General features: G+C 37.4%; 1 protein-coding gene across 1 annotated transcript; it reads left to right on the top strand.

Annotated features, from left to right (window-relative positions):
* The first annotated feature begins 2532 nt into the window (after positions 1 to 2532).
* On the top strand, positions 2533 to 24882 carry LOC134542407 (BTB/POZ domain-containing protein 6-B). Its single transcript, XM_063386615.1, has 8 exons — positions 2533 to 2894; positions 3996 to 4121; positions 5888 to 6024; positions 8067 to 8271; positions 10320 to 10485; positions 12357 to 12754; positions 17961 to 18185; positions 22068 to 24882. Exons 2-8 carry the CDS (start codon positions 3996 to 3998, stop codon positions 22227 to 22229), a joined length of 1419 nt encoding a protein of 472 aa, XP_063242685.1. The 5' UTR covers positions 2533 to 2894; the 3' UTR covers positions 22230 to 24882.
* The last annotated feature ends 39 nt before the right edge of the window (positions 24883 to 24921 follow it).

Genomic DNA, 24921 nt, shown 5'->3' with positions numbered 1-24921 from the left:
TTCTGAGTTTGGTGCGACGAGGTTCTGTTTTCCCCCTTTTTTCACCATTCATTCTCAGGCAGTCTTCAACAGGCTGCGTTCCGGTAGAGATGCATCGTCTCACTGGGAGCCATCAACGCTTTTTCATTGATCACAGTACTTTTGGTAATTATAACTCTTAAATCTAAACTTTTTTTTCTTATTTATCCCGCACGTCCCTGGACTTTTTACTATGCAGGGCATAACCCAGTCATTATTAGCTTCGCCTGCCATGTGACGTTTCCTCAACATTGTTTATAACTTACGACACTGGCCAACTTTAGAAGATAACTTCGCTTAAATCAGTTGTGGATGTCTGCCAGCCTCACAAGTAATATTGTTCCAGCCAATTTAATATGGATTCTCTGCTCCCACTCCAGAGCAACGACTGCCGCGATGACTTATCAAGTGTAGCACTATTGTTAAGTTGTGTTCCATGTTTCTTTCAAGTGTTATTGTATTTTGCCTGCACAAACTGTAAATCTGTAAATCAAGTCATATGTGATTAACACCATTTTGTTTTTCAAGATGTTTTATTTTTATTTCTGCAGTTTCATAAGAGAGCACTAATTGTCAGCATACTAGACTGAGCAGGGAGTGTGTAGCAGTACCACAACTAGGGACTTGAGCGCACAGGTGTAGCCTACGAGCTTAATGGTCAACACTGGGGTAAACGACCCACACCTCAACAATGGTTAGATACCAGAGCTGGCCTGGCACCCTTCCAGACAAAAAATATATTTTCACTCCAGCTTCCATTAAGTTCACCCCAGGTCTAAGTCTTGTGACTGCGGGTGATGGCACCCTCAAGTGACGAACGAGTGGACATTGGGACGATTTCACCAACTGAGATACACGAAGTTGAATTTTCTGAAGTTAACTACATGTACAAATACCCTAAAGCCTTGTAGCCAGTGCCCACACATATGACCACGTGAGTACAAAGCTACCTTAACACGTGTCTGGAACATCTCACCAAAAACTATTCTGCATGTGAAGCGGAAACTAAAACTAAAAGCTATGAAACCTTAATTACAAGACAACATGGGTCACTACAATGTAGGTTTTACTATCCCTTAAACCATATTTCTTGCGAAAGTAGTCTTGAGGCTAGACATGGTGCCAGTTGTTAGATGACAGATGGACTTATGATTGTGTTATGAATGAAGGCAGTATTCGACAGCTGAAAGTTTTGTGGTGCGCGAAGAATCGAGTCGCGATGCTGGTTGCCTGGCAACTGTCGAAGAACTGTAACTGAAGTGCCTTTAGTGTCTTGCGAAGTACCGATAAATAGTGAAATCCTGATCACATCTGGCATCCTGTCGGATAAAGTATGTAGGACAATAAATACTCCACACAGGGCCCAAATGAATTACATGTCATTGCTGACGAGTTCAAGCCAGCTGAGGGGTTGGCCAAAGAGCCCAAAAACTAAAGAGTAAGAAAGACTTACTAATGCTGTGAAGATAAGTGATGCACAAAGAATGAGGTGCTATACAGTGCCTAATGTGCCGATACCTGTTGGTGGTTGCTGGCGAACTGAGGTGACGCCGACTGGTCGCTGGCCCCTAGGGATCCCTACCTGCAAAAATACATGCAAAACCGTAGAGTAGGAAAAGCCATAGCTTTGAACAAAATTGTGCCATATGAAAATTCATTATAAATTATGAATTTAATGACAATGTAAAAGTGTTTTATTACCCCATCCTTGGAAGGAAGAGTATCAAAGGGATGACCTAAGTGATTTCCACCCAAAACATTTTCGAAATGGTGCTTGATCATGTCTGCTGATTATTATTAGGTATGAATTAGAATCTTCGTCGTTAAAAACAGTCAGTTTTATAATAATAAAACTTTTAAAGCTGTTCCTACACTGCAAACACTTCATCTAATGTTTTGGCCGAGTACCCAATATAGCGCAAAAATCAGCTAAAAGAAAAAAAAAATGGCTTCACACAGTTAACATTAAATTTTGTAGACATGATAATCCTCTTGTTATGTACTAACTTAGCAAGGTCTATTGACCTTGCTAACTTAGGTTAGTATTCCAAGACACAAAAATAAGGTGTTAGGTATTGAATATTTTACACCTGTATCCTAACAATATTCCTAATGCAAAATAGGACACGACCAGTCCCTTATTTTTAGGCAACCGATTTTTCTGTCCTATCTGTTGCTTTTCTGTTGCCAAAATTACGCACATGCACAAAGCTCACTTTTTCGTTGATTATGTCCAGATGTCTGAATCACATCTGGCATCATTAACACATATGTTGTCATTTTTATGATCATCAGGGAATCTACCAAGCATTTTAGTGTGCAAACTGCCAAATCAAATTTTATAATAGCGAATTATTCTGGAATATATTTTGAACAGATTAATGGTCATAACAAGAAATAGCCGAAACTTAAAAATACTTGAGAAAAATTAAAAGTCATAATTTAGTTTTTCTATCTGTAGGATATTTGGTGATGCAAATGTACAGATTGTTGTCAAACGTCCGCTAAAAAGGCATTGTCATCAGTTTCTAACTTCGTACAGGTCACCGTTTATTAAAACGTTTTTCCATCTATTAACAGTGATTGAGTTTGGAGACGTTCTGGAATACATTATGAGGGTTGGATTACTATTATATCCTAAAATGGTTTTGTTTTTTCGTTAGCTTACCCGATCTGCTTGGAATACCGCCCTTAAATCAGAAAGAGGCATCTAATCGAACGTTTATTTTTAAATTAAAAATTCTCTATTTCCTTTACGCTTTATCCTGTAGTTAAATCTATGAACAAAAAAAGTTGTTATTAAATACACGTAAATAAAAATTAGTTGTGGTGTTAATAACGATATTGTTCTTGCAGAACGCTCGAAAATTGATATAGTAAGTTAGCAGTATTATTTTGCTTCGGTTTTATTAGTTGTAATATTTATATTCCTTTGAAACTCTATATTGTTTACTACAAGGTATGGGGTGCTCAGTTCGAAGGATTGTAAATTATAATTATTCTGCTTTGTTTTTCAATTTATTTGCCGACCTCCGTAACGTATTTGGATACATTCCGGCTTACGGTGCAAGGGACCCTGGGTTCGAGTTCCGGGCAAGGCGTGGGTGTAACATATACTATTCTGAAATTTGATTACTATTTGATAATGATGTTTGAACAAGGACAAATTGACTCTTTGGTTGTGGCATTAAGCTGTAGACCACATTAAAAAAAAAAATTTACTTCTGTAGTGTGTAAGAGAGAGGTGTTTCGATACTTCCCTCTATGTTTAGCTTTCAATTGAAAGTTCTCCAGGGGTTATGAAAGCCAAACTACAAAACATTATGCAGTTATTGATCAGGTTGATTTTTTTTTCTTCAAGCTATGATGTTCTGAGTTTGGTAATATTGTCTACTGTAGTTTGAAATACAATTTTTGGCCCCGACCATTACATACTGACCACTGTCTTATAGACGGCCTATGACCGTGATACTGACATTAAAACATTGAGGTGTTTTTGAAAACTGCCTCCCCTACCCTGTATTCCTAAGTATCTATAGAGAACTACAGGATCAGGGTGCAGTTAGTACCAAATTAAACAATATTGCTGTGACTACAGGAAAACTTTCTCAGCTTTGCTATTAAAGCATAAAACAAATTCAGGTCATATTTACATTACAGGTAATATTTACAATACCTTTACCTCATCCATCAACTCGAAAATTACCTGGACTCAAGCATGGTGACGCCCGAGTTACTATACATGTGGACGTTAGAGAGTTAATTACATGTGAAGTTCTTAAAAAATATCTGAATGTGTCTCCACGAAGTCATTAGAAGTATAACAAGGAACTGGAGAGATGTATGCTAGGGGTGATTGATTACCTTTTTTTAAAGTGACGTCCCTACAGAGAAAACTACTCTTAAGTTTTAGAGGGGAAGTGCTCATAGTGTTGTGATTGATGTGGGAGTGACATCTTTCCTGGAACGTTGTTCAGATGGAATGCTGCAAGTGCGACTGGCAGGTGTACAAGCAGCGCGTCAGCGAGAGGGGGGAGTACCTGCTGGAGACCGGCCAATGGAGTGACTGCAAGTTTGCTGTTGGTACAGAGCCTCATCAGAAGGTGTGTTACCAGTGACAATGCTTTGTCTGTGTGAACTTAAATCAGCGTGAAGGCCAGTTGAATCACAATCAGTCTTAGTAGAAGCAAACCCTCTAGTAGCCAGTATTATCAGGTCCTCACTTGTACCTCCTAGTAGTTGCCAGTCAAACGCTACTAAAAGAAACATAAACATAATTTCTCAAAATTCAGATATAAGTTTTAGAAAAAATAAAATAATGCCAGATATATTATTGTATCAGTGTTTGTGCACTTTTTTAATTTCATTATATAGTCCTTAATTTAATTTTTATTGCTTCAGGGCCTTTAAATTTCATCGTGGATCTTATAAAACTTCTTAATAAACATGTTATTCAAGTTTGCATTAAATTAAAAATCTTTTGGTTTGTGTGTTTTTTTTATTATTTTTTTTGGACTGTAGGAGCAAAGCAGTATTTTACACATTTACTGTGTGGGTGTTTCACTATGGTATTTATCTTTCTAAACCTTTTTGTGTCTTCGTTTACATGTCAATAGTGAAGCAGAAATTTTTTTTTTCAAAAAGTAATAGTGTCATTTATGGTAAACTATGGGTGAAAAGAATCTATCAATATTCATGTAATCTAAAGAAATTTAAAATTTTTAAAGGGTTATGCAAAATTCCTTAATTTTTATTAATGGATTGAACCATTTGCTTGTATTAAAAAATATTCTCAAAATATGCTATTGCAAACAAATTAATAATAAAATATCTTAGTGTGTTCTTTGTAAGTGTTACCTGGACTTAATACATATTTATCTTAAAAGTATATCAATCTTTGGTTAAGCAATTTTTGTATATTATAACTTACTCAATTCCCAATAAAAACATTAATATTATAATTTAAAAGACTGAACTTTGATGAGCTTTGAAGGAAGATGAAATATTCATTTAATTCACCTGAAAAGATAAAATCATTCTACAAAATAACTATGCATTTTTTAAAGTAAACAATATAATTTAAAGAATGTAAATCTCTAGTACCAACTAGCAGAGATGTAAAATAAAGATTTACCTACTGGGTTAAACACAGCAGATGGACAGTATAATTACTGCTAAGTATTGCAATATTACTTATAATCATTTTAAAACATCAAAAGAAACAAACTAAAAAAATGCCATCAAATTTCCATAAATCCCACTAAGCTGCTGAAAACTATCCGGAAACCCTCTAAGCACTGACATGGCAGCACTGCTAGCGACACGTGGCAGCACTGCTAGCGACACGTAGATCCCAAATATACCCAAGCTCTAGTTAGGACTAAAACCCATTACTTGGCATGGGTGTAAATCCCAGGAGGGTGGGGCAAAAGAACTGCGCCTCCCCTGGAGCAAGAAACCCCCTGACTGGGGTCCTGCTCACATGTGCAAAATTGTAACTGTGAAACGGATATAATAAATGTACCGTAGGCCACCTCTGTGAATCCTACAGATTTTAGCCCCTGACTCTAATGCTGTAGGTCAGACTTCACTGGTGTTTGAAAGTAGAAGGAAAGCATTTAAACTAATTTCTTTTTGATAAATTTTTTGAAATTTGATCAATTTTTTTTGTATTTAGTTTTTGATTCAGCCTAATTTTCGGATCACAAAAAATACTGAAAACATTGTTACAGGAGGGACTACTAAAAAATTTCAGTTTTAAGAATTAAAATAAATAGTTTTGTTGTTGAATTCAGGTGTGCTTTTTGGTGGCTGCGTGGTATGTTGAGAGGAATGTGGCGCAGCATGGTTGGTTTGGAAACTGTTTCAGGTGTTTGAAGCGCACAAGCTATTCCTGGCTATGTCTAGCCCTGTTTTTGAAGCTATGTTTTACGGCGGCATGGCAGAGAAGAACGAACCTATACCCATTCTTGATGTCCAGCCCGAAGCATTCAAAGCTCTTCTCGAGTAAGAAACTATTTTTTTATATTATATGTAATGTAAAAATAGTATTTTTTTTTAAACATTGACTGGTTAAATTTTTTAATTTTCATATAGCTGTGAATATGAATTGAGACTAGATATTTTTACTCTAAGTACTCTAAGATAAACCTTCAGCACTAACTAAATTTTTTTAAGTTTTTTTTAAAAATGTTTTTGATGGATTTTTAGCTTTGAAATTTTATTGGATAAAAGGCCTTTTGTGTATTTGAGCAAGAAGAGGGTTGATATACAGTCAGTGTAATGTATCAATCCTAATAGGTACAAATATCCTATGCTCTGTTTAAAATTTTGCTCTTAGGTAATTAAGAAGCTACAATTCCAAATTTTAATCGTAGAATTTGACAGCAAAACTACATCAGTGCGCTGCCAGAGTTTATCTAAATGTTTCATTGCTGTAATAGTGTATATATTTTAAATGAGAATAGTCCAAATCTTTTAAAATTATAAGTAAATAAATTACTTGGAATGGAAATTAATTTTGAATTTCGACATTATTTCAGTTTGTGTATTGTGAGAAAAATACTTTTTTTTAAGAAAATAGCTGAAGAATTTTACATTCATACTATTTTTGAAATAAATTAAATAGAAAATGGAAAATCTAGTATTTCTGTTTGGTAGAAAACCAACCATTGCAACTATTTTTTCGTTGACTGTTTTGGAAATTTACTGTTATCTTTTTTATTATTTAAAAAATAGTGAGGGGTATGCAAGCTGGAATTTTTTTTTAGATATATTTAATATTTTTTTGAAAATGAGTTCAGGTTTTTTTTTCCCAAAATGCTGAGTATGAAAGAATCTTAAAAAAAAAAAAAATGATTTGTATTAATTTTTTTTAAAGCTAGGTCATTTAAAGCTAACTAATTTTATAAATTTAATAAATAAAAATTGAGTAGTGTTTCGTTTGAAAATTAATTAGTTGCACAGTGTGAGCCTTATTTTGTGGTAATTACTGTTTTCTATGACAATCTCACTATATAAGCATTGCATATTGTATTTTGTGGCATATTTTGCTGTCAGACATAGGCTATGTTTTATCTGCTATTTGTTAAAAGTTGGGAAAATTTGTTGCCAGACAAATTTGTCATTGTCATTCATTAGAAGTTTATTTCTAGTTTTCCGTAGCTAACAGTGGCGTACGCAGGGGGAGGGATGGAGGAATATATCACCCCCAAAATCTGAAAATTCTATCATTCCCACCAACAAATAGTAAGAACTTGAAAGCAAACTGGTCATCTAACCCCCCCCCCCCCACCCCCTCAATTCCCCCTCCTCACCAAATAAAAATCTGCATATGCTCCTGATAAGCAAGCATACAAAATAGCTTCTTTGGTCTTGATTTTGAAACATTTCTTTATGTGAAATCAAGGTCTTTAAAGAACTGGACAGTTTAGGTAAACTTATTTTAAAATTTGCCAATGATATCAGTGCTGCCAAGAATTACAGATTTTCCGTACGTAATTATTACTGATTTAGAAGTCCTAAAAATTATATAGCTGTTTAAATATCAAGTGGTTTGCTAACATGTGAATTATTTTTAATTTTTAAAGGATGAATTAGCTAGTTACTGCATAGGATTGAGGATTAAAGTATTTTATAAAGTCTAGCATATGGCATAAACTTTATACCACATTATTTTTATGCTTGTGTTATTGCGTGCATATGTGTTATTACTGAAGGGGGTGTGCCTTACATTGGCAGCAATGTGATATTAACCGTAGTGTGTTTTAAAAAAAAAAGTTCATTGTTTTTGAAGCTCCTTTGGGGAACAACGGTGTGCGGTAGTTTGCTCTTATTGTCCAAGAGAGTACACTTCAGTTAGTCTACTCTACTCGTCCAAGAGCGAACACTCCAGGTAGTTCGTTCTACTTGTCCAAGAGTGAACACTCCAGGTAGTTCGCTCTACTTGTCCAAGAGTGAACACTCCAGGTAGTTCGCTCTACTTGTCCAAGACAGAGACACGACGTGAATGATAAGGAACTGCAGGTAAGACTGTCGGCCCGGCGCAGGTACATCTACACGGACGTGATCAACCTGCAGTCGTTCGACCAGGCGTGCGAGCTGTGCTACGTCGCCAAGAAGTACATGCTGCCCCACCTGGTGAAGGAGTGCACCAAGTACATCTGGCGCGACCTGCACGCCAAGAATGCCTGCCGTGCCTACCAGTTCGCCAAGCTGTTCGAAGAGCCCACCCTCATGGACAAGTGCATCGAGGTCTGTACTCACACTCTGCCCTCTACGGCAAGCAAAACTTTACTGCTTCTGTGGTTTTCAGCTTTCTGTGTTATTACCTGGATTCAAATCTTCAATTAAGTAAATCCATGTTAAGAAGTTTTCAAGGTTCTTAGAAATTTAGACATATTATTTCTCTAGCCTGTTTTTTCTGTCGGTGCGCGAGATCTTCCTTATTCCTTTAATCAAATTCCATGATTTACCCCTCATTTTAAAGCTAATTGTGCAGACTAATGACGGAAAATAGACCCAGGTCTAAAAATGTATCGCTTATCTTAAATTTGAGATATAAAGTCATCTAAGAAGAGGTCATTTAATGGATGCGTCGATTTTTGATGGATATAGAATCGGATTCGATAAATATCATAATCGGATATCCACTTGAAACATCAGCGTTTACATATTTATTTTTTAAATTGCACTTCCGTCATTTATTCCAAATTTTTAAAGAATGGAATGCCACACAAAACAATTTGGTGCGCACTTCGGAATTCCGCACAGGTCGAAAAGTTTAGACTTATTAAGAGAAAAAATTTATTAGAAGGGTAATATTGTATGTATTATTAGGTCAGGTGGTAAATCTTTTATATTTATATTATATTAGATAATTTCTTTAAGCTGGATTTTCCTAAGAGAGTTTTACTGTGTAGTTTTGTTTGTTACGAATTATGACTACTACTATTTAAGTGAAATAATCCCTATGTCAATAATAAAAAAAAACTTTTTTTTTGCTTTTATTTGCTGATAGTAACAAGTGTGTAACATTCCTGAAAACAGTAATTTCGTAATTTTCAGTTATTGATACTTCAATTTGACAAACATTTTAAAATGCTTTGTCATATTACTAATAAAAAATTTGTTCAAAAATCATTTTCATAAAACTAAACATGGCAGAAACAAAATTATAAAACAGGGTTATAATTTAAAAAAAAAAATCATAAATTACAGACCATGTATGCCATTAAATCCATTCAAATTTATTGTAAAACCATAAATTATTATCTAAAACTTTGTCTGAAACAATTTTTGATATTACAAAAAGTTATTGCAAGAAGTAAGAAAAACTTAGGATTGGAATAAGAAAATAAATAAACCATCATTCTCATGTATGCTATCGAATCTATTCTTATTTTTCTAAATAATATCCAAAATTTTTGTAAAAATAAATTTTTATCTAACTAACCATTACTGCAAGGGGTGGGAAAATCAATGTTTGAAAGTATACTATCAAATCCATTATAATTTATTGTATGAATCCTAAACTTAATGTAAAACTTTGGTTGAATTATTTTTAATAAGATGATTGTTACTTTATTTCAAATTTATTTTAAATATCTTATTATTATCTTGAACCTGTGTGCAAAGCAAATTTTTATACGACCACGTTATTAGTGCGAGGGATGATAAAAAGTTTTTGAAGGTCAAAAAAAATTGAATTTAATGCTGGATGCAATGAGTTAAAAACATTCATAAAATTTTCGCTGCATGGAAAATGAGAAAATGTTAAATGAATCATTTTGTAATATTGGAGAACATGAATATGTTATGTACATTAAATTCTTAAAATGTTCCAGAATTTTATAGCAATTTTTCAAACTATTTCCAGAAGAAATAGATACTTCGAAATCTACCTGTGCCTGTAGGCTTTGCCGATAAGGGATTTTTTTATTTACACCCTAACGATGCGATGCTCATGCGAGTGCAACGATGACGTGATAAAACACTGCATTTCTCACAGAAACACACAAACGACGTGCAAAGTGTCCCATCATCCATTAACCAATGGAAGGTTAACCAACCTTGGAGCTTGATGGAACTTGTGCTGTAGGTACTGTGTTGCCATGAGGCATTGCCAATTTTCGAATAAACCACACACCACGTTTTTCGAACTCACATTTTTTCAAAAAAAATCGTGGGCAGGTTATCCGCGTGAATACGGTAACGTGTACATCAGGTCCATCTGCAGGAACCGTGCCGTTGCTTCCTGACTGTGGAGGATCTCCAGGCTGACTCTGCCCCGGGGTGCGTAGATCATCAGCTCGGAGACGGAGCGGGTGCTGGGCGACCCGGGCTTCGAGGAGGTGGAGCTGTCCACCCTGGTCACCATCCTGGAGCAGGAGTCCCTGTGCGTCAGCTCCGAGCTGGTCCTGTTCGACGCCGTGGAGCGCTGGGCCAGGAAGGAGTGCGCCAGGAAGGGTGAGTGTTTGGGAGTGCCATTCCTAGCCAGTGAACGCTTCAATTTCTCAGTAAGCAAAGGTGAGTTGTTGATAGCAGCGGGTGACCACTCCAATTGCCCGTTATGTGTCCAGGTAGTGTTTAAAATCAGAACAAAAGACGGCACTACTATAGTGAACTAACTATTTTGTAAATTCATATCAGTCAAACCTCTATCTATCGTTTTTCAGGGGACCAACAAAAAAATTCAGTAGATGCGGACATTCAATAGATGTGGACTTCACTCTAAGAATTTTTTAAAAATAATATTTCAACCCAAAATTAGTGTCAGAAATATATCAGTTACTTGTCATTAAAGTTAAATCAGTTGAAAAATAAATAAAAATGGAAGTATTTTACTTAATTCAATTTACACTTGCAAAAAAAAAAAAAACATACGCACAATAAATCTACATGGAAATTAAAGACTTTTTCAATATCCTGAAGTCTGAAATATGTTTACTCATGTCATCAAATGTAGAGCTGTACTGAAGAAGCCGATTTTACCAATATTTAGTTGAATCAGCATTTCTGTCGACTTCCGATACGTTTGTTAATTTTCGGCCGAAATTACTGAAAAACGAGAGATACTGCCATAACCTAAAAATCTACGAGTACCCTTTTCACTTTTCGTAGTAGTACTGCATTCTTTCAGATCGCATTATTTCTTAGCAACATGTGCCAAACGTACATATAAAAATTTAACATCCTTTTTTTTCAATAATGTTCTTTAATTTTAATATGTCATAAATAAATACATTACCGTCACGGTAAATATACATCTCGGTTGTTACGGTAACTGTAGTGCAAATGTGGTAGCTATCGTGCTTCTGTAGTAATTATAGTATCAACAAAGAATCTTTAGTTCTTTTTATGGTAATTATCTTAGGATAACAATTGGGTTTGTACTGTAGTTATGGTACATCATCCATATTTCTTCGTAAGTTGTTGTTCATTTGTCTTTTCATATTTACGTGCTCCATTACTTGGTTGCAGATTTAAGATGATTTTTACTACTGTATACTATCCTTACTGTTTTTATGACGGTTTCTATCTAAGAAATGGTTATTTCTGCAAAATCTTTATGGTTAAACGATCATCTATTATAATTTGTAGTGACGGGACCACATATTTTGTACGATCAATGCGGACAAAACGGTAATTCAAACATCGGTACAAGCGGACTTTTTTAACCTTAGTTGTATGGCAATTTTGCCGGGACCGTAGAAAGTATACGATAAACACGGACAATCGATACATGCGAGTTCGATAGATAGAGGTTTGACTATAGCTATAACATTCATTATCAAATATCAATGGAAATACATATTTATTATGGAACTAAAAGTACTAAATATTACTAAATAATTTAAAAATTATATTTATTATTATTTTTTAAGTGCTGTTTTTTTTTTCTCCGTAATGCTTCTATGGTAACTGAAGAAAGAAAATTAGAAGATGTATTTTAGTCCATATTTTAAAAAGAACGTCTTTCAAACAGCAGATAAACACTTTCGGCATTTTGAAGTTGTATCGAGCATCCTGCAAGTAAGAATTTGGCAATGAACATGTCCTCAAGCTTTTATCATAAATGTAATTCCATGTAATAATAGTAGCTGTATAATGTCCTTCGTTCAAGCTCAAAAAAATGTTAACACTCAATTTTTTGGTATAGTCCATTGCAGATTCTGACGTCCGGGGCTTCGCTCCCACAGAGCCTATCACAGTGCAGACCTCACTGGCTATATATGAACTAAATTGCACATTGGAAATTGATCTACATATATATTGCTCTCAAAATGTAACGTGATTGCCCTCGAACTTGTCGATGAGGGCGATGCGATGCACTGCAGGTCTGTCGCCCGACGACAACAAGTCTCTGCGGGCGGTGGCGGGACCGGCGCTCCAGAAGCTGCGCTTTCTCACGCTGAAGCCGGCGCAGTTCGCAGAGGGCCCTGCCCTGTCCCCCCTCCTCCTCCAGGAGGAGAGCTTCGCGGTCCTGGTGAACATCTCGGCGCCCGGCGGCGGCAAGCTGCCGCTCCCCGAGGGCTTCTGCCCCTCGGCGAAGCCGCGCCAGGGCCCGGCCAAGAGCGTGTTCGACCTGCCCGTCACCATGGACACCATCAAGGACGGCAACAAGTTTGTGTGCTTGCGCCAGGTGGCTCACAAGCCGCCCATCCCCAACAACAGCATCCTGGACTGCACCATGACCTTCACCGTGGATAAGAACATCTGCATCCTGGGCGTGCAGGTGAGCCGACCTCGCTGCTGGGTTCAACTCCTCTGGTTAGTGTTCTCGACGTGTGTGCCATAAAAGATTCTGGATGTGTCCTGTGGTCGTCCAGAGAAATATGTTAACTGCCTATAAAAATAATGATAGGTTACTATAATATACTATTTCATTACGGATATACCGCTCTTATTTTCTTAACATATCATGATGTATTATTTGACGACTACTAGAGGTTTTGCTCGAACAGTGTAACACTAGAACCCCAATATTATGAACTTGAGAATTCAACCTTGCAGCGATTTTACGAATACATTCTCAGGAACCATTGAAAATTTGGAAATTTTGACACTAAAATATTAATAATAATAAAATAAACTTAAAAAAATCACAACTAAAGCATACACACACACATGCAAATAGTATATTTTTTGTGGGTTTTAATACTTTCAATTATGTAATTACACTCCTATAAGATGAACAAATAAATTGGACTTATCCTTTAAAAATGCTGCAGCTGTAGCTTTTGCAGCATAAGTGGGAGTGCGTGAAACTTGTCTGACAAGGCTGGCGCAGGGGCAGCGTATGTCATATGTCATATGGCTTACCTCTCCCTCCCCTGGTTTTCATTTTTTAAGGTTAAAGCTCATTCCCTCCAGACACACGAACAATCTTGTCTTCCCCCATTTAACACTCCTTTCCCTCGTACAACATTCTGTGTGAGACACTGTCAACATCCGCAACCAACTCTTCCTAGTACTGCCCGCGAGGAAAGCCAAAACACCACCCATTGTTGCATAGTTCATTCCTAGTAAAATGAATATTTTTAGGCCCATGGGACAGCCATATTTACTATTAATAAATACTGCGTGGGTAAGTTATTATGCCATTAGACATTAAATTAAAAAAAGAAACAAAAAAAGTGGACAAGGTATACTTTGTTCATTAGTCACACGGTAGTATTTCTGCTGGAAAATCACAAACTTCAGAATTTATGGATGGCAAAATTTAGCAGGGCCCTAAAAATATTTATTTTACCACAAAATAACTATAACTATACATACTCACCTTTTCCTCTGCATCCCAACATTTCTGGCACCTTGCGCATTGCAACTGCAACCGTGTGGAGTCTGAGAAAAGAAAGAAAAGCAATTGAGTGGTTACTTCCTCCCCCTAAGGCCATAGCCGGCAACCCATGTCGCATTCCTCACATCAGCTGGGGAGGTTCACCAGCAAACAGCCCTCAAGAAAGAAAGGTATAAGTGATGCTGTTTGTAGGCATGACGAGCATTTTTTCAACTATGCTCTTTTCAGTTTTCTAGACAAACATATCATTCTTGATGGCTTTAAAAAAATTACTGGTTTCTCGTACTAAAATGAACAGTATGTTTTAATAAATGTATTTGTAATTATAGCGCAGTGATTTTCTTAACCACAAATGCCTACATGGTGCTATTCACGGGATCGTAGAAATAACAGTGTGTGTGTGTGTGTGTGTGTGAAAGGCAGGCACTATTACACTGTATGATAGGCTGTAACTTACAGTAGATATTTTTTAATATTTGCTACAGGAGAGACGCAAGCATCCGAGGGTCTGTGCGCATTCCATATTCACACGTGGAAGCTGGTGGTTATTTTTTCATTGAATTAATAGTATTTAATTGGAAATTTATTTGGTTCAAAAAGTAAAACAACAGTATTTTTCTTCAGGGTGAGAGTAGGGTCCAAAATGTGACAACCCCGATTTTTAACGAAGTTAGCGGTTTACGAATGCAATCCGTGGAACCTTGTTCTAGTGTAGTTCAGTAAGGCGTGCTTGTAAGCAAGTCTGAATAAACTAAAAGGTATATTTCATTGCGTAGAGTGTTCAGATTCTGGAAAGTGAGCGAATTTACTTTAAAACCGGGAAATGTCATGGAAATTTCTCAGAGATAGTAATTTGAGAGGAAAATTTTATGCTCGGTATGCCATCATTCAGACTTTGTGCACAATTTTTTTTAGTGCTTAGTCATACAGACTGTAAACTGGCATATGCAAGGTTCTGTTGAACTAGTACAGCCATAGAGCAGGTGGAGGCTGGATTGTCGTTATTTGTTTCACAAAAAAAAAAATAAAAAAAATTATTTCCTAGATCACCGTGTTGCGGGGTGTTAGACCACCCTGATGTACACACTGTGTTCTGTGCTGCTTCTGTTATTGTTTCACAGTTAGCTGGAGAACCCTGGGCCAGTAAAACATCCTCAGCCAGAAAAGTAACAAATCTATCGCATGCCACCCGGTTGAGACAACTCACAAGTCAGCAGCCAATAATCAGTTTTAACATTTGCCCAGTTATGTATATAGGACTGTAGGGTCTAGCCTAGAAGTCACTGAATCAGCCAAATTATCCTAGTTACTAGCACAAGAGTCTGTCCAATAAACTGTGGCCATTTGAAAAATATACACACAGTACAAAGTCTGAATTGTAGCCTATCCATACTAATATTATAAAGCTGAAGAGTTTGTTTGTTTGTTTGTTTGTTTGAACGCGCTAATCTCAGGAACCACTGCTCCGATTTGAAAATTTTTTTCAGTGTTAGATAGTAAATTTATCGAGGAAGGCTATAGGCTATATTATATTATCAATAACATTAGGGATCCGTACTAAAAGTCCAATTTAGAATCAAATGCGTTGGAGGGGGTTAGATACAACATGCAGTACACGTACAAAGTGTGTGTTGACAATGCCGCAGGTGCTAGAAGTTTATTTCCTATTGCCTATTAACATTATTGCCACGCACTATAGCCCGTCCCACTCTTAGATTGCAGTACCACGGCTTATGGCGCGCGCTGTTGCCAAATCTCTAACACATTACGAATTTCAGGAGATGCGTGTATTTGTAATTTGGATTGAACAAGAAGCATTTTAAGAAATCATATCGTAATTTATAATATTTTATACTATTACACATATAAAATTGTAATAATACCACTTTTATGTAAATTTCAAATAAAAACTACCTATTGTAGACGAAAATTTCTTATAGTTTGCTTTTCTGTTCTAAAAATCCCATATATATATCTATATATATCACATTTTCATGGGCCCGATAAATGCCGTATTTTTGGACAAGTCATGTCCAAAATGATAAATAAAATACAGTAATGGAAATTCTCGGTCGAGTAAGTTATGGGAAAAATCCGAACAATTGGTTCGAAATGGGGAAGATTTTTTGAAAAACAGGAAAATCGCAACAACTCCCATAATATGAATAATATCGAATCCGTTTTAACGTATGATAACTCGGATTACCTAATGCCGAAAAATGTTTTCTAAATACATTTTTGATACGACCAGCCATAACTGCATGGGTTCGAAAAAAATTTTCACCGGACAAAAAAACGTAACTGCCTTAGTAGACACCTTATCAAATCTGTTTAAATTGTTTGTAATAATATCATAGTTATTTTCCAAAACTTTGTCTAAAACAATGTTTGATAAGATGCTTGGTGTTGAGAAGGATAGAAAAGTAATTCAAAATTTTGTACCATGATCGCTATTGAATTCCTTCGTATTTATTTCATACATTTTACATATTATGTTCAAGAATCGATTATAATATTTTTTGTTGACTAAGGAAGCCATGTATTTGAAATTGCTTGTAGGACAGAACCCCACTTATCTAAACACACGACCCTGTTTCCTCTTACGACGGCAGCGCGCGCTCTTGTACTGATAAGACACATCTTTAACAGCTATTTCCACGGAAACTGTAGAAGCAATTGAGATGGGGCTGCTTTTAAAAACTAATTCAATTCATTGTGAACATTTTTCTCGCTTTCGTCCCCCATCTATCTTTAATAGAAAAAATTTTTTCCGCGGGTCAACTTTTTGATGTTTCAGTTTGTGAGAAAATGCATTTCAATATATTAAAAAAATTATTTAAGTGAAACCTGTACAGTTTTTGTCTTAACATTTGTTCGGTGGCGTCCTAAGGCATTAATTTACTAATAAAAAAAATCTGAATGAAATACACATGTAGGTTTTCTTTTTTTGATGTGAAACATCGGAATACTTCAAAACAGTTCGCAGCGAATAAGTTATGTTTTTTAATTTTTTCGGACACTTAAAATATTGTTAAGTATTCAAAATAAGCATTGCCTGATGCGTATTTTGATTCTATACAATATGAAAAAAAGCTTGGTCCAAAAATTAAAATTTTAAATTTCGTTTGATATTTGGCAACAACGCACGAAGAAACAAGGACAGTGCTAACGGCAATCGGCGTGTGTTAGAGAGAGAGAGAGAATGCGCCCATATACTTCCACACTGCAATCTAAGAGTGGGATGCTCTATAGATGCCTTATTCTTAATTTTACCATTCAAGTAAAAAACACCCGTGTGATATTAACAACGAAGCAATCTGTACCCTCATAAGAGTTCAATTAGTATTTAAATACTTTTTATCACTTTAAATTGCAAACCTAAACTATTGTTTTTTTTCCCTCTCTCTGTGTTTAATTTTTTTTCTTTTACTAGAATTGTTTGTATTATTTTTAATTAATTTTCATTTTTCGGACCATCAATAATTTTCCTCTCCTGTTACAATTCTGACAAGGACTTGTACTATATATAATTTCAAAATTCCATCGCTTAGAGAGTTTAAAATGGGTAAATTCTGTTTTATAATAACACATCATAGAAGGTAAGTCATAGGGTTTGTGTCATTTCTCTATGTCCGCCACACGGTCATATACGTCCTATCCTTCTCCTTGGCTAAACCCATCCAAGTGAATCTCGCGGCTGCTAGCGAACTAAAAGTGCTAATAACAGTTTAGTTTAAAACTTCGTCATAGATGGCGTTTCCTTGAATTTGTAACGCGTTTTATGCGTCCATTACGTCTTGCCTAGGGGTTACCTGCCTTCACATAAAACGAAGTTGAAAATTGGTGTCCCGGTTTTGCTGATGCGTAGTTTTGATGCACCGAGATTGTGCAATCAATGGGACTTTAAAATCATAATTTACAGTTTTTAAAGTGTATGTCATATAAATTTGAAACTCGGTAGTGACGTTCCTTATATTATGATGTGTTTGGCCCGGGCAACGCCGAGTACTTCAGCTAGTCATATAACAAAACCACAAATTTTTCTGTTCTCTAAACCGTTGTGGACAGCTTGTAGACAGCTGTGCTGGTGGTACCGGTGGTGCCGGTGGCTAGCCCTGGAAGCGTGGCGTGCTGGGCGCAGGTGCCGACGCAGGTGCACCCAAACAGCGCGGAGGTGCCGGCTCCCCACGACCTCGCCACGCTGCGCCAGCCGCCCAGCAACGAGAGCTACACGGAGCTGCTGTACGCCCACCTGCTGGACTGCGACGGCTCCCGCCTCACCTACACCCACTTCACCTCGCGCGTCTTCTACGGCCAGCTGGTCGAGATAGGCTTCAACCGCCCCGTCTACATCCAGCGCAACAAGGTCCGTCCGTCGTGCCTCTCGCTATGTTCAGTTGTGCCTTTGAATATATATATATACTATATAGAAGTCGCCAGCCCAGGTTAAAATTTCTAATACGGTTTGAGGTAGTTGGTTAATTCACCGCCGCAATCGCCACCATCTCTAGGGCACCGACTTGTGTTGGTCCCTGGCGGAGAAAGGTAGAAACTCTTCAAACAGCCCTTCCCCCTCCCGTTGAACGACCTTGAGCTGCAGTGAATGATGGATGGGGGGTGCGGGGAATGACAGCAGGCGACAGTGCTGCTCTCTAACGTGTAAATAACAACTAAGACGATACAGGGCGTTACGGCAGCGCACTGCAGCGGTGAAGTTCCCAAGCTGCTCATCATACGCTCCTGAAAAACGTAGAGTAAATCCTATCCACTCGCGACTTCTATACAGTATATATATTCAAAGGTTGTGCCGAGCAAGCGTATACCATAAAGAATGCATTAACTGAGGGGCGATCCACATCATGGCCAGATGCATCTGTGAACGAATTGAAAACGGTAATGAGGATATTTGTGACTTGGCCTAAAGAAGGGAAGTTCTTGCTAGGCATACTCAAATCCTCTGCCTACCTGATGTCTGACACGTAATTAATGGCCAGATCATAGGATGCTCCGGGTTAACTAGAAGCAAGTGGAGTTGCAGGTGCTTGAAATATTATAATTTCCAAAGAATATCATCAACATTAAATGCAGACAGAGTACTTGTGTACCGGAGCTTAAGTACTAGAATAAATTGTAAAATCTGCAGTGATGAATGGGTTTTGAAATGATTTGTTTTGCTTATAGTATATATTATTGGTAGGGATGGTGATTTTTCGTTTTCGCAAAATAGATGCGAAAATATGCTAAATTATATAATTTTCGCTATAAAATGCGAAATCTAGACTATTCCGAGATAAATGCAAAATCAAGGTAAAAAAACGTAGATTCGTCTTCACTCTACACAATTTATTTACCGATTATATTTCGTTTCAGTTCAGTATCAAAAGAAACCATCATTTTATGGCGTATTCAGCACAAGTATCTTATTGTCACGTCATTTACAATAGTAAGTCCCATTTTCTGGCTGTGTTTCACGTGAAAGCAGCGTTCTTGTGTAGTCTGTGGAAGGTGGTGTGTTTACAAATACGTGCATACTTGTGAATGTGTTGTGTACTGTTATTTCTCATGGTAAAAATGGGACGAAACGTCATTTCCATTCGCGATCGCTTAAATGAATACAAAAGTGAACAGTTATACGAAAGTGAAACGAATATTTTAATGTGCAATTCATGTAATCACCGTCTGGAGTGGGAAAAAAAAAAAAGATGTACTTGAAGAGCACATTAAATCTGAGGGACATCAGGCTGCGAAAAAAAAGATTCACCGAGAAATCGGATAAAGAAAAAAAGTCTGTAAAAAAGCAAGCAACGGTTTCTGGCATGATCAAAAACAAAAAGACGGCAAAAATTGAAAAAACGAAAAAAAAAAAAACGAGTTTCGATAACATTATTTGTGCACTCTACATCAACTATGGAAATGAACACGGCTAAAAAATATTTATTGTAATTTTAAGTATTCAATTTATTGCACTCATATGTAAGTGCTAAAAAGTTGTTTGGAAACCTGCCAAGATAGGCTATCTTTGTAGTTGTGCTAGATCTTTATTAGCTGTGGTTGTTAATAATTAATATGTCTATTATTTAATGCTTTTTAAAAATATACTTTTCTTCAGTAATGTGAAATGAGAGAATTGGCTGAATCTTGTTTTTAAAAATGCTACAAAATGCTAAATTTCAAATTCAAAATGCTAAATGTTAGTAAACTAGAGTCCCGTTATAGCGAGGTGTCACGGTTCCGGGTTTGATCCTCGCTATAACCGTGTCCTCGCTATAACCGAATTGTACAAATTTTGGCCCCCAAAAAATAAAAATAAACCGAAAATAGCATAAAAATTGTGTTTAAACCTGTATAATTGGAAAATAACAGGTTATATTAACGAAATCTTAATTTCTGTGAGCAGATGTGTGAATTTTCTTTAAAATGATACCCCATAAGTACGGATGCGATCACCGATTGCGTCAAAATAACCAGAATACCCTATCAAGCCACGTAAGTATAGCATCTCAGCCCGCGGCCGACGCAGCATTGTCCTGCTATCTATTGCCGACGCGGGCTGTCTGCTGGCGGCCATGTTGGTTCGGGATGTTGCTAACAGGTGGTGCTAGTGTAGCGCAACAATTTAATTCCTTACAAAAATGCAGGAGTGCGGCTGCGGCAACGCACGTACGCCTCAAACGTAATAGTCGCTGGAAAACTATACTTTTTTCATTTAAAGAAACCACCCCTTTCTCGGACAGATACCCCAACAACTGACCGAAACAAAAGTTACAAGAAAACTGCCCTAGCGATTCGGAAATAAATACGGTAATGCCGACTAGAGGTGTAAAAGTAACGAAAAAATGCGTAACCGTATGTATTTGTTACTATAACAATTAGTACTCGTTGCTATCGTTACGTTACTCGTTACTTCTGATACCGCATAACATGCTATGTTATGTTGCAGCAACAAATCCAGTCGTATTGCGTATGACAGTATGACGTCGCGTAAATAATAATAAATAGAATATAAACAATTAACAATATTTGATAATTAATAGTTTTTGTTAACCAAGAAACAATTAAATTTCATTAGAGCGGCTTTTTGATATTATCTCTTTTAAGATAACAAAAAAAAAACGTGAAAATATGCGATTATAAAAATAAAAACATACATATTTCAAATTTGTAAAAAATACTTTCTTACGTTGTTTCTGTTCCAATCTCAAACTTTGTCTACACAAGGCACAGATAACTAACGGAAGTTTGATAAAAGAAAGAAAGGATGGGATTCTATTTTTAAGCCACGCACTTAGGTGGCGACTGCGCGGCTGAAGAATGTGACGCGTCAACGGCAAGATGTCTAGTGGCGAGCGAGAGGGGTGGAGATAAAGCAGACAAATAACAAAAGCGCGCTACAAGCGATCACGCCGTAAATTCCTCAAAAATACCTCGTTATAGCCGTGTTCTCGCTATTACCGTGCTCGCTATAACGAGATTCTACTGTATTTTAAATGCTATAAATCACCATCTCTAATTATTGGTAGTTACGACTGCTGTGAGAGTGATGAGAGGAAGAGGACGGACAGAAGGAGAGAGGAAGGAAGTTGGCGGGACTCTGCCACTAGGCTGCTCTCTCTCCCATTTCCCCCTCACCAATTCCAAAGTGTTATCTTGTTTCATATCTCACCCCCATGCTGGTTCAGAAGGCATCAAAAGTGGCATAAGTGATGCAGTTTAGAGGCAGAGCGTGTAGTTTTCCATTAAGCTCGTCCTGTAGCTGACACAGTGGTCAGAAGGGCTTGGGAGTACATGGGAAGAAGTGCAAAACAGCCGCACAGCTTGGCATATGATTTACCAATGAAATTAAAATGGTTAAAGATACAAAAAAAATAGTATTTAACTTTTTTTATTTATAATTAGATTTGCAACAAGTTTTATGCCATGCAGGTTCCTCTAAAATGCACTTTTTTCGAGATACTTTAGCCGAGAGTTGCGTGAAGGTTAACATTTGTTGAATGTGTGCCGATGTTTGTAGGAATTTGTGTAAAATATGGAAAGAATAGGAAAATCACGTTTCAAATTCAAAGTAATAGAAATCACATTATTTTCCAAGTTGGCCACGATTGTTAATTTTTAAGATCTCCCTGCATGAGTGAACACAACCTGATTTAGGTGTCACACAAGCGGTGTCAGCACAGGTGAATGGCTCCAGCAATGGTGTTCCAGTGCAGGTGTGGAACGTGCGTTGCGAATGACGTGGGTATGCTTGCAGGTGTACCGCGTGGGAGTGGTGCTGAACAAGATGGGCTGGTACCCGATGGGCGTGTGCTCCCAGAGCATGACATGCGACTCGGTCATCTTCAACTTCTGTGTGGGCCAGCCGAGCGACTACTCCCGGGACGGCCTCATCCGCAGCATCGTCTTCACGTACTGAGCGGCCCGTGGTTAACCTCCGAGGATTCGGAGCGTGGTTTCCCCTCGTCCGACTGCCAGTACTGTGTCGTTCAGGCCTCCCAACACGTCGGACACGTGGAACTCTCGTTGTGTTTGCCTGTTCGTGAAGTCAGTGAAGGTTTCCCCAACAAGAGTGTGTTGACTTTCAGGAAATTTTTAAATTTCATAAGTTTCTTCTTCTTCGTCTTCTTCTTTTGAAGCTGTATTAGTACAGGGTTATTTCCACTTTACCACCTTTATGATTCCGCCTTTAAATATTGAAGGTTTTTTTAATGTAACCCTTTAAAATTTTATTTTTATTTATTTACAGTGTTGACTGATATTTGAGTGCCTGCCTAACACACTAGAGCACTAAGGATAGGCGTAACTCTACCTACTATTCCACACACTATTGCAAATGCAGGCTGTAGATGTGTAATTGAGGTAGGTTCTGCAAGGTTAAGCCACTTAGCGGACTACTCGAGAACCGAGACAAAATACGTGCCACTCATTTTTAATAGATGATTTAAATTTCAAACAAATAGTTTATGTACTTTGGAGTTATTGTAAAATAGTGGAACGTCAAATGATAACCATTTCTGTGTTTTATTAAAATACTGTATTTGGTTTTTTGATGGTGTTTCATAGGAATCGCTACTTTTCTAATGTTGTTTTAGTAGTGATAGTGATTTTTTCCCTCCAGTATGGTTGATACAATGAATACTCAACTAAATGACATTAGTGTTTGTTTCTGTGTTGTAAATTTGTTCATTACATACAGGTGTTTACTTACAACATGCTGTTTTATTAATTTTTTTTGGCAATATGTAGCATAGTTTTATGTGGATCTTCAAATATTTAAAATTTTTAATATGTTGAACAGAATGAAAGCATATAGCTTTGATGCAGGCTACGAATTGCTTGATCTGGCTGTTTGTAGGTCCGGCTCACACCCTCCAGGGTGCTAAAAGCCATTCTACCACGGTCTTTGGTAGCAGCTTGCATTAGTTCCACCAACGTGAGTTGTCATCAGTGCATGTGTGATGTTAGCCAGTTCAGGCACAGAGCTGTGTAGCCTAGTTTGCCTTCGAAGTAGTAGTGGAACTCACTATTTATCAACTTGAAATTTTTTTATTAACAGTAAAACACTTCCTCTTCAGGTACTGTAAGTTTGGCAAGTTTTTCCTAACTTTATCTTTCATCAGTACTTAGAGCTGCACTGGGATATCACATTGAGGTGCATTCCCTGATGCTTGCCCCTTCACTCTGCGAGCTTTCCAGGTGGAAGGGGGTGGCGAGGCATTGAGCCCAAGACACTCGTCGGGTCGCAGTGGCTGTCTTGCCACGGGGCAGCCAAGTCTCGAACGGAACGGCCGAGTTGTGGGAGGTCAGGACGCAGAGAACACTTTGCCTGCTTCGTGTCTCGTTCGGAGGTCTTGATAAGGCATTTGTTTCCCACCAGAGCATGCACAATGTGGACAAGTTGAGGAAATATTCCAATGCAAGGCTGTTTATTGTGCTTAAGGAACACAATAGCAGAATCTAGCTCCCTTAACAACTGTTTCTTTAGCGTCTTTTGAGTAAGTTAAGAAAAGGCCTGAAATACGGAACTGCGTAAAATGATCTTGCAGTATTTTTCCGATCGCACCAGTATGGCGGAGGGGACATTTAAAAAAAAAGGAAGGTCAAGATAGTGCCTGTAAATAGGCGGGAAGTGGTAAGCATGAAGTGTCCGTAACGTACGTTCACTTGGATCGAATTGGCAGCAGACAGGCTCTCGCAGCTGAAAAGTGCAGCTAGTCACAGCAATGAGTCCCAAGTGGGGATAAAGTGACGCCTGGCGACCTCAATGGCTCCGCCTTCTTCAGAAGCACATGTGGCAACCAAAGGTGAACAAGGTCAGAGCTGATTGGCAGGCATGCTGAGCAGGCCAGGAAAGTAGGGGCAGCAAGTGAGACTCCGCCCTTGAAGGTTACTGCATCATCACCGAACTGAGCACTGGGGTAATGCACGGCAGTGCCGTGACCATAACGAGATGAAGAGGTAGTTGCCATCTGCTGGTGGATGGGTGGCCGTCATGCATCAACTTTAACCAGAAACACTCTTACGTTTCAAAATTGTAGTATTAGCCAGTCTCTCATTTTCTTGTGACTGCTTTTCACGTTACTTGCACCATTTTATTTCAGTTCCATTTTAACCTCATTTGACGCAATGTAATAAATTACCATTTTTTTACAACTCTACTACAATCTGTGTCCTGCAATTTATGTTGTATGTATACCTACATACATTTTTTATCCTCATTTTTATCCTACATATGAAGATAACATTTTTGTGTGAAATACCAAATCCAAAATGCTGTTGGGAACACTAGCGCTGTAGCTTCTGGATTTTTCTATGTGACAGCAATATTTACAGATTGCCAACACTGGCCGAATAATGGCAGGTTTTGATAAAATAATAGCATGCGACACTAAGGCTACAGTTTTTAAAAATTCTGAATGTCCATCTACTGTATGGTCTTGAAAAGTTTCACATGTTCTGTATTAATCTCAGATATCACCATGTATTTTTTTTAAATATAAATTCAAATTTACTCATTACACACATTACAGATGGGTATTATGTATTTCACATTCCCAATTATATTAATCAGTCATTATAAAAAATTAACATCAGTATTTATGTGAGTC

Source organism: Bacillus rossius (genome assembly GCF_032445375.1).
Source record: "Bacillus rossius redtenbacheri isolate Brsri chromosome 4 unlocalized genomic scaffold, Brsri_v3 Brsri_v3_scf4_2, whole genome shotgun sequence".
NCBI lineage: Eukaryota > Metazoa > Arthropoda > Insecta > Phasmatodea > Bacillidae > Bacillus > Bacillus rossius.
The sequence above is the reverse complement of the archived record's forward strand: the minus strand, read 5'-3'. Positions and strand labels throughout refer to the sequence as shown.

What these genes read in the sequence shown, in the direction of transcription:
- LOC134542407 (XM_063386615.1), top strand. Translation starts at nt 3,996, where the DNA reads ATGGAATGCTGCAAGTGCGACTGGCAGGTGTACAAGCAGCGCGTCAGC. An exon ending in GCATTCAAAGCTCTTCTCGA is followed by an intron (nt 6,025 to 8,066) that starts GTAAGAAACTAT and finishes GGCCCGGCGCAG; the next exon opens with GTACATCTACACGGACGTGA. An exon ending in TCATGGACAAGTGCATCGAG is followed by an intron (nt 8,272 to 10,319) that starts GTCTGTACTCAC and finishes CGGGGTGCGTAG; the next exon opens with ATCATCAGCTCGGAGACGGA.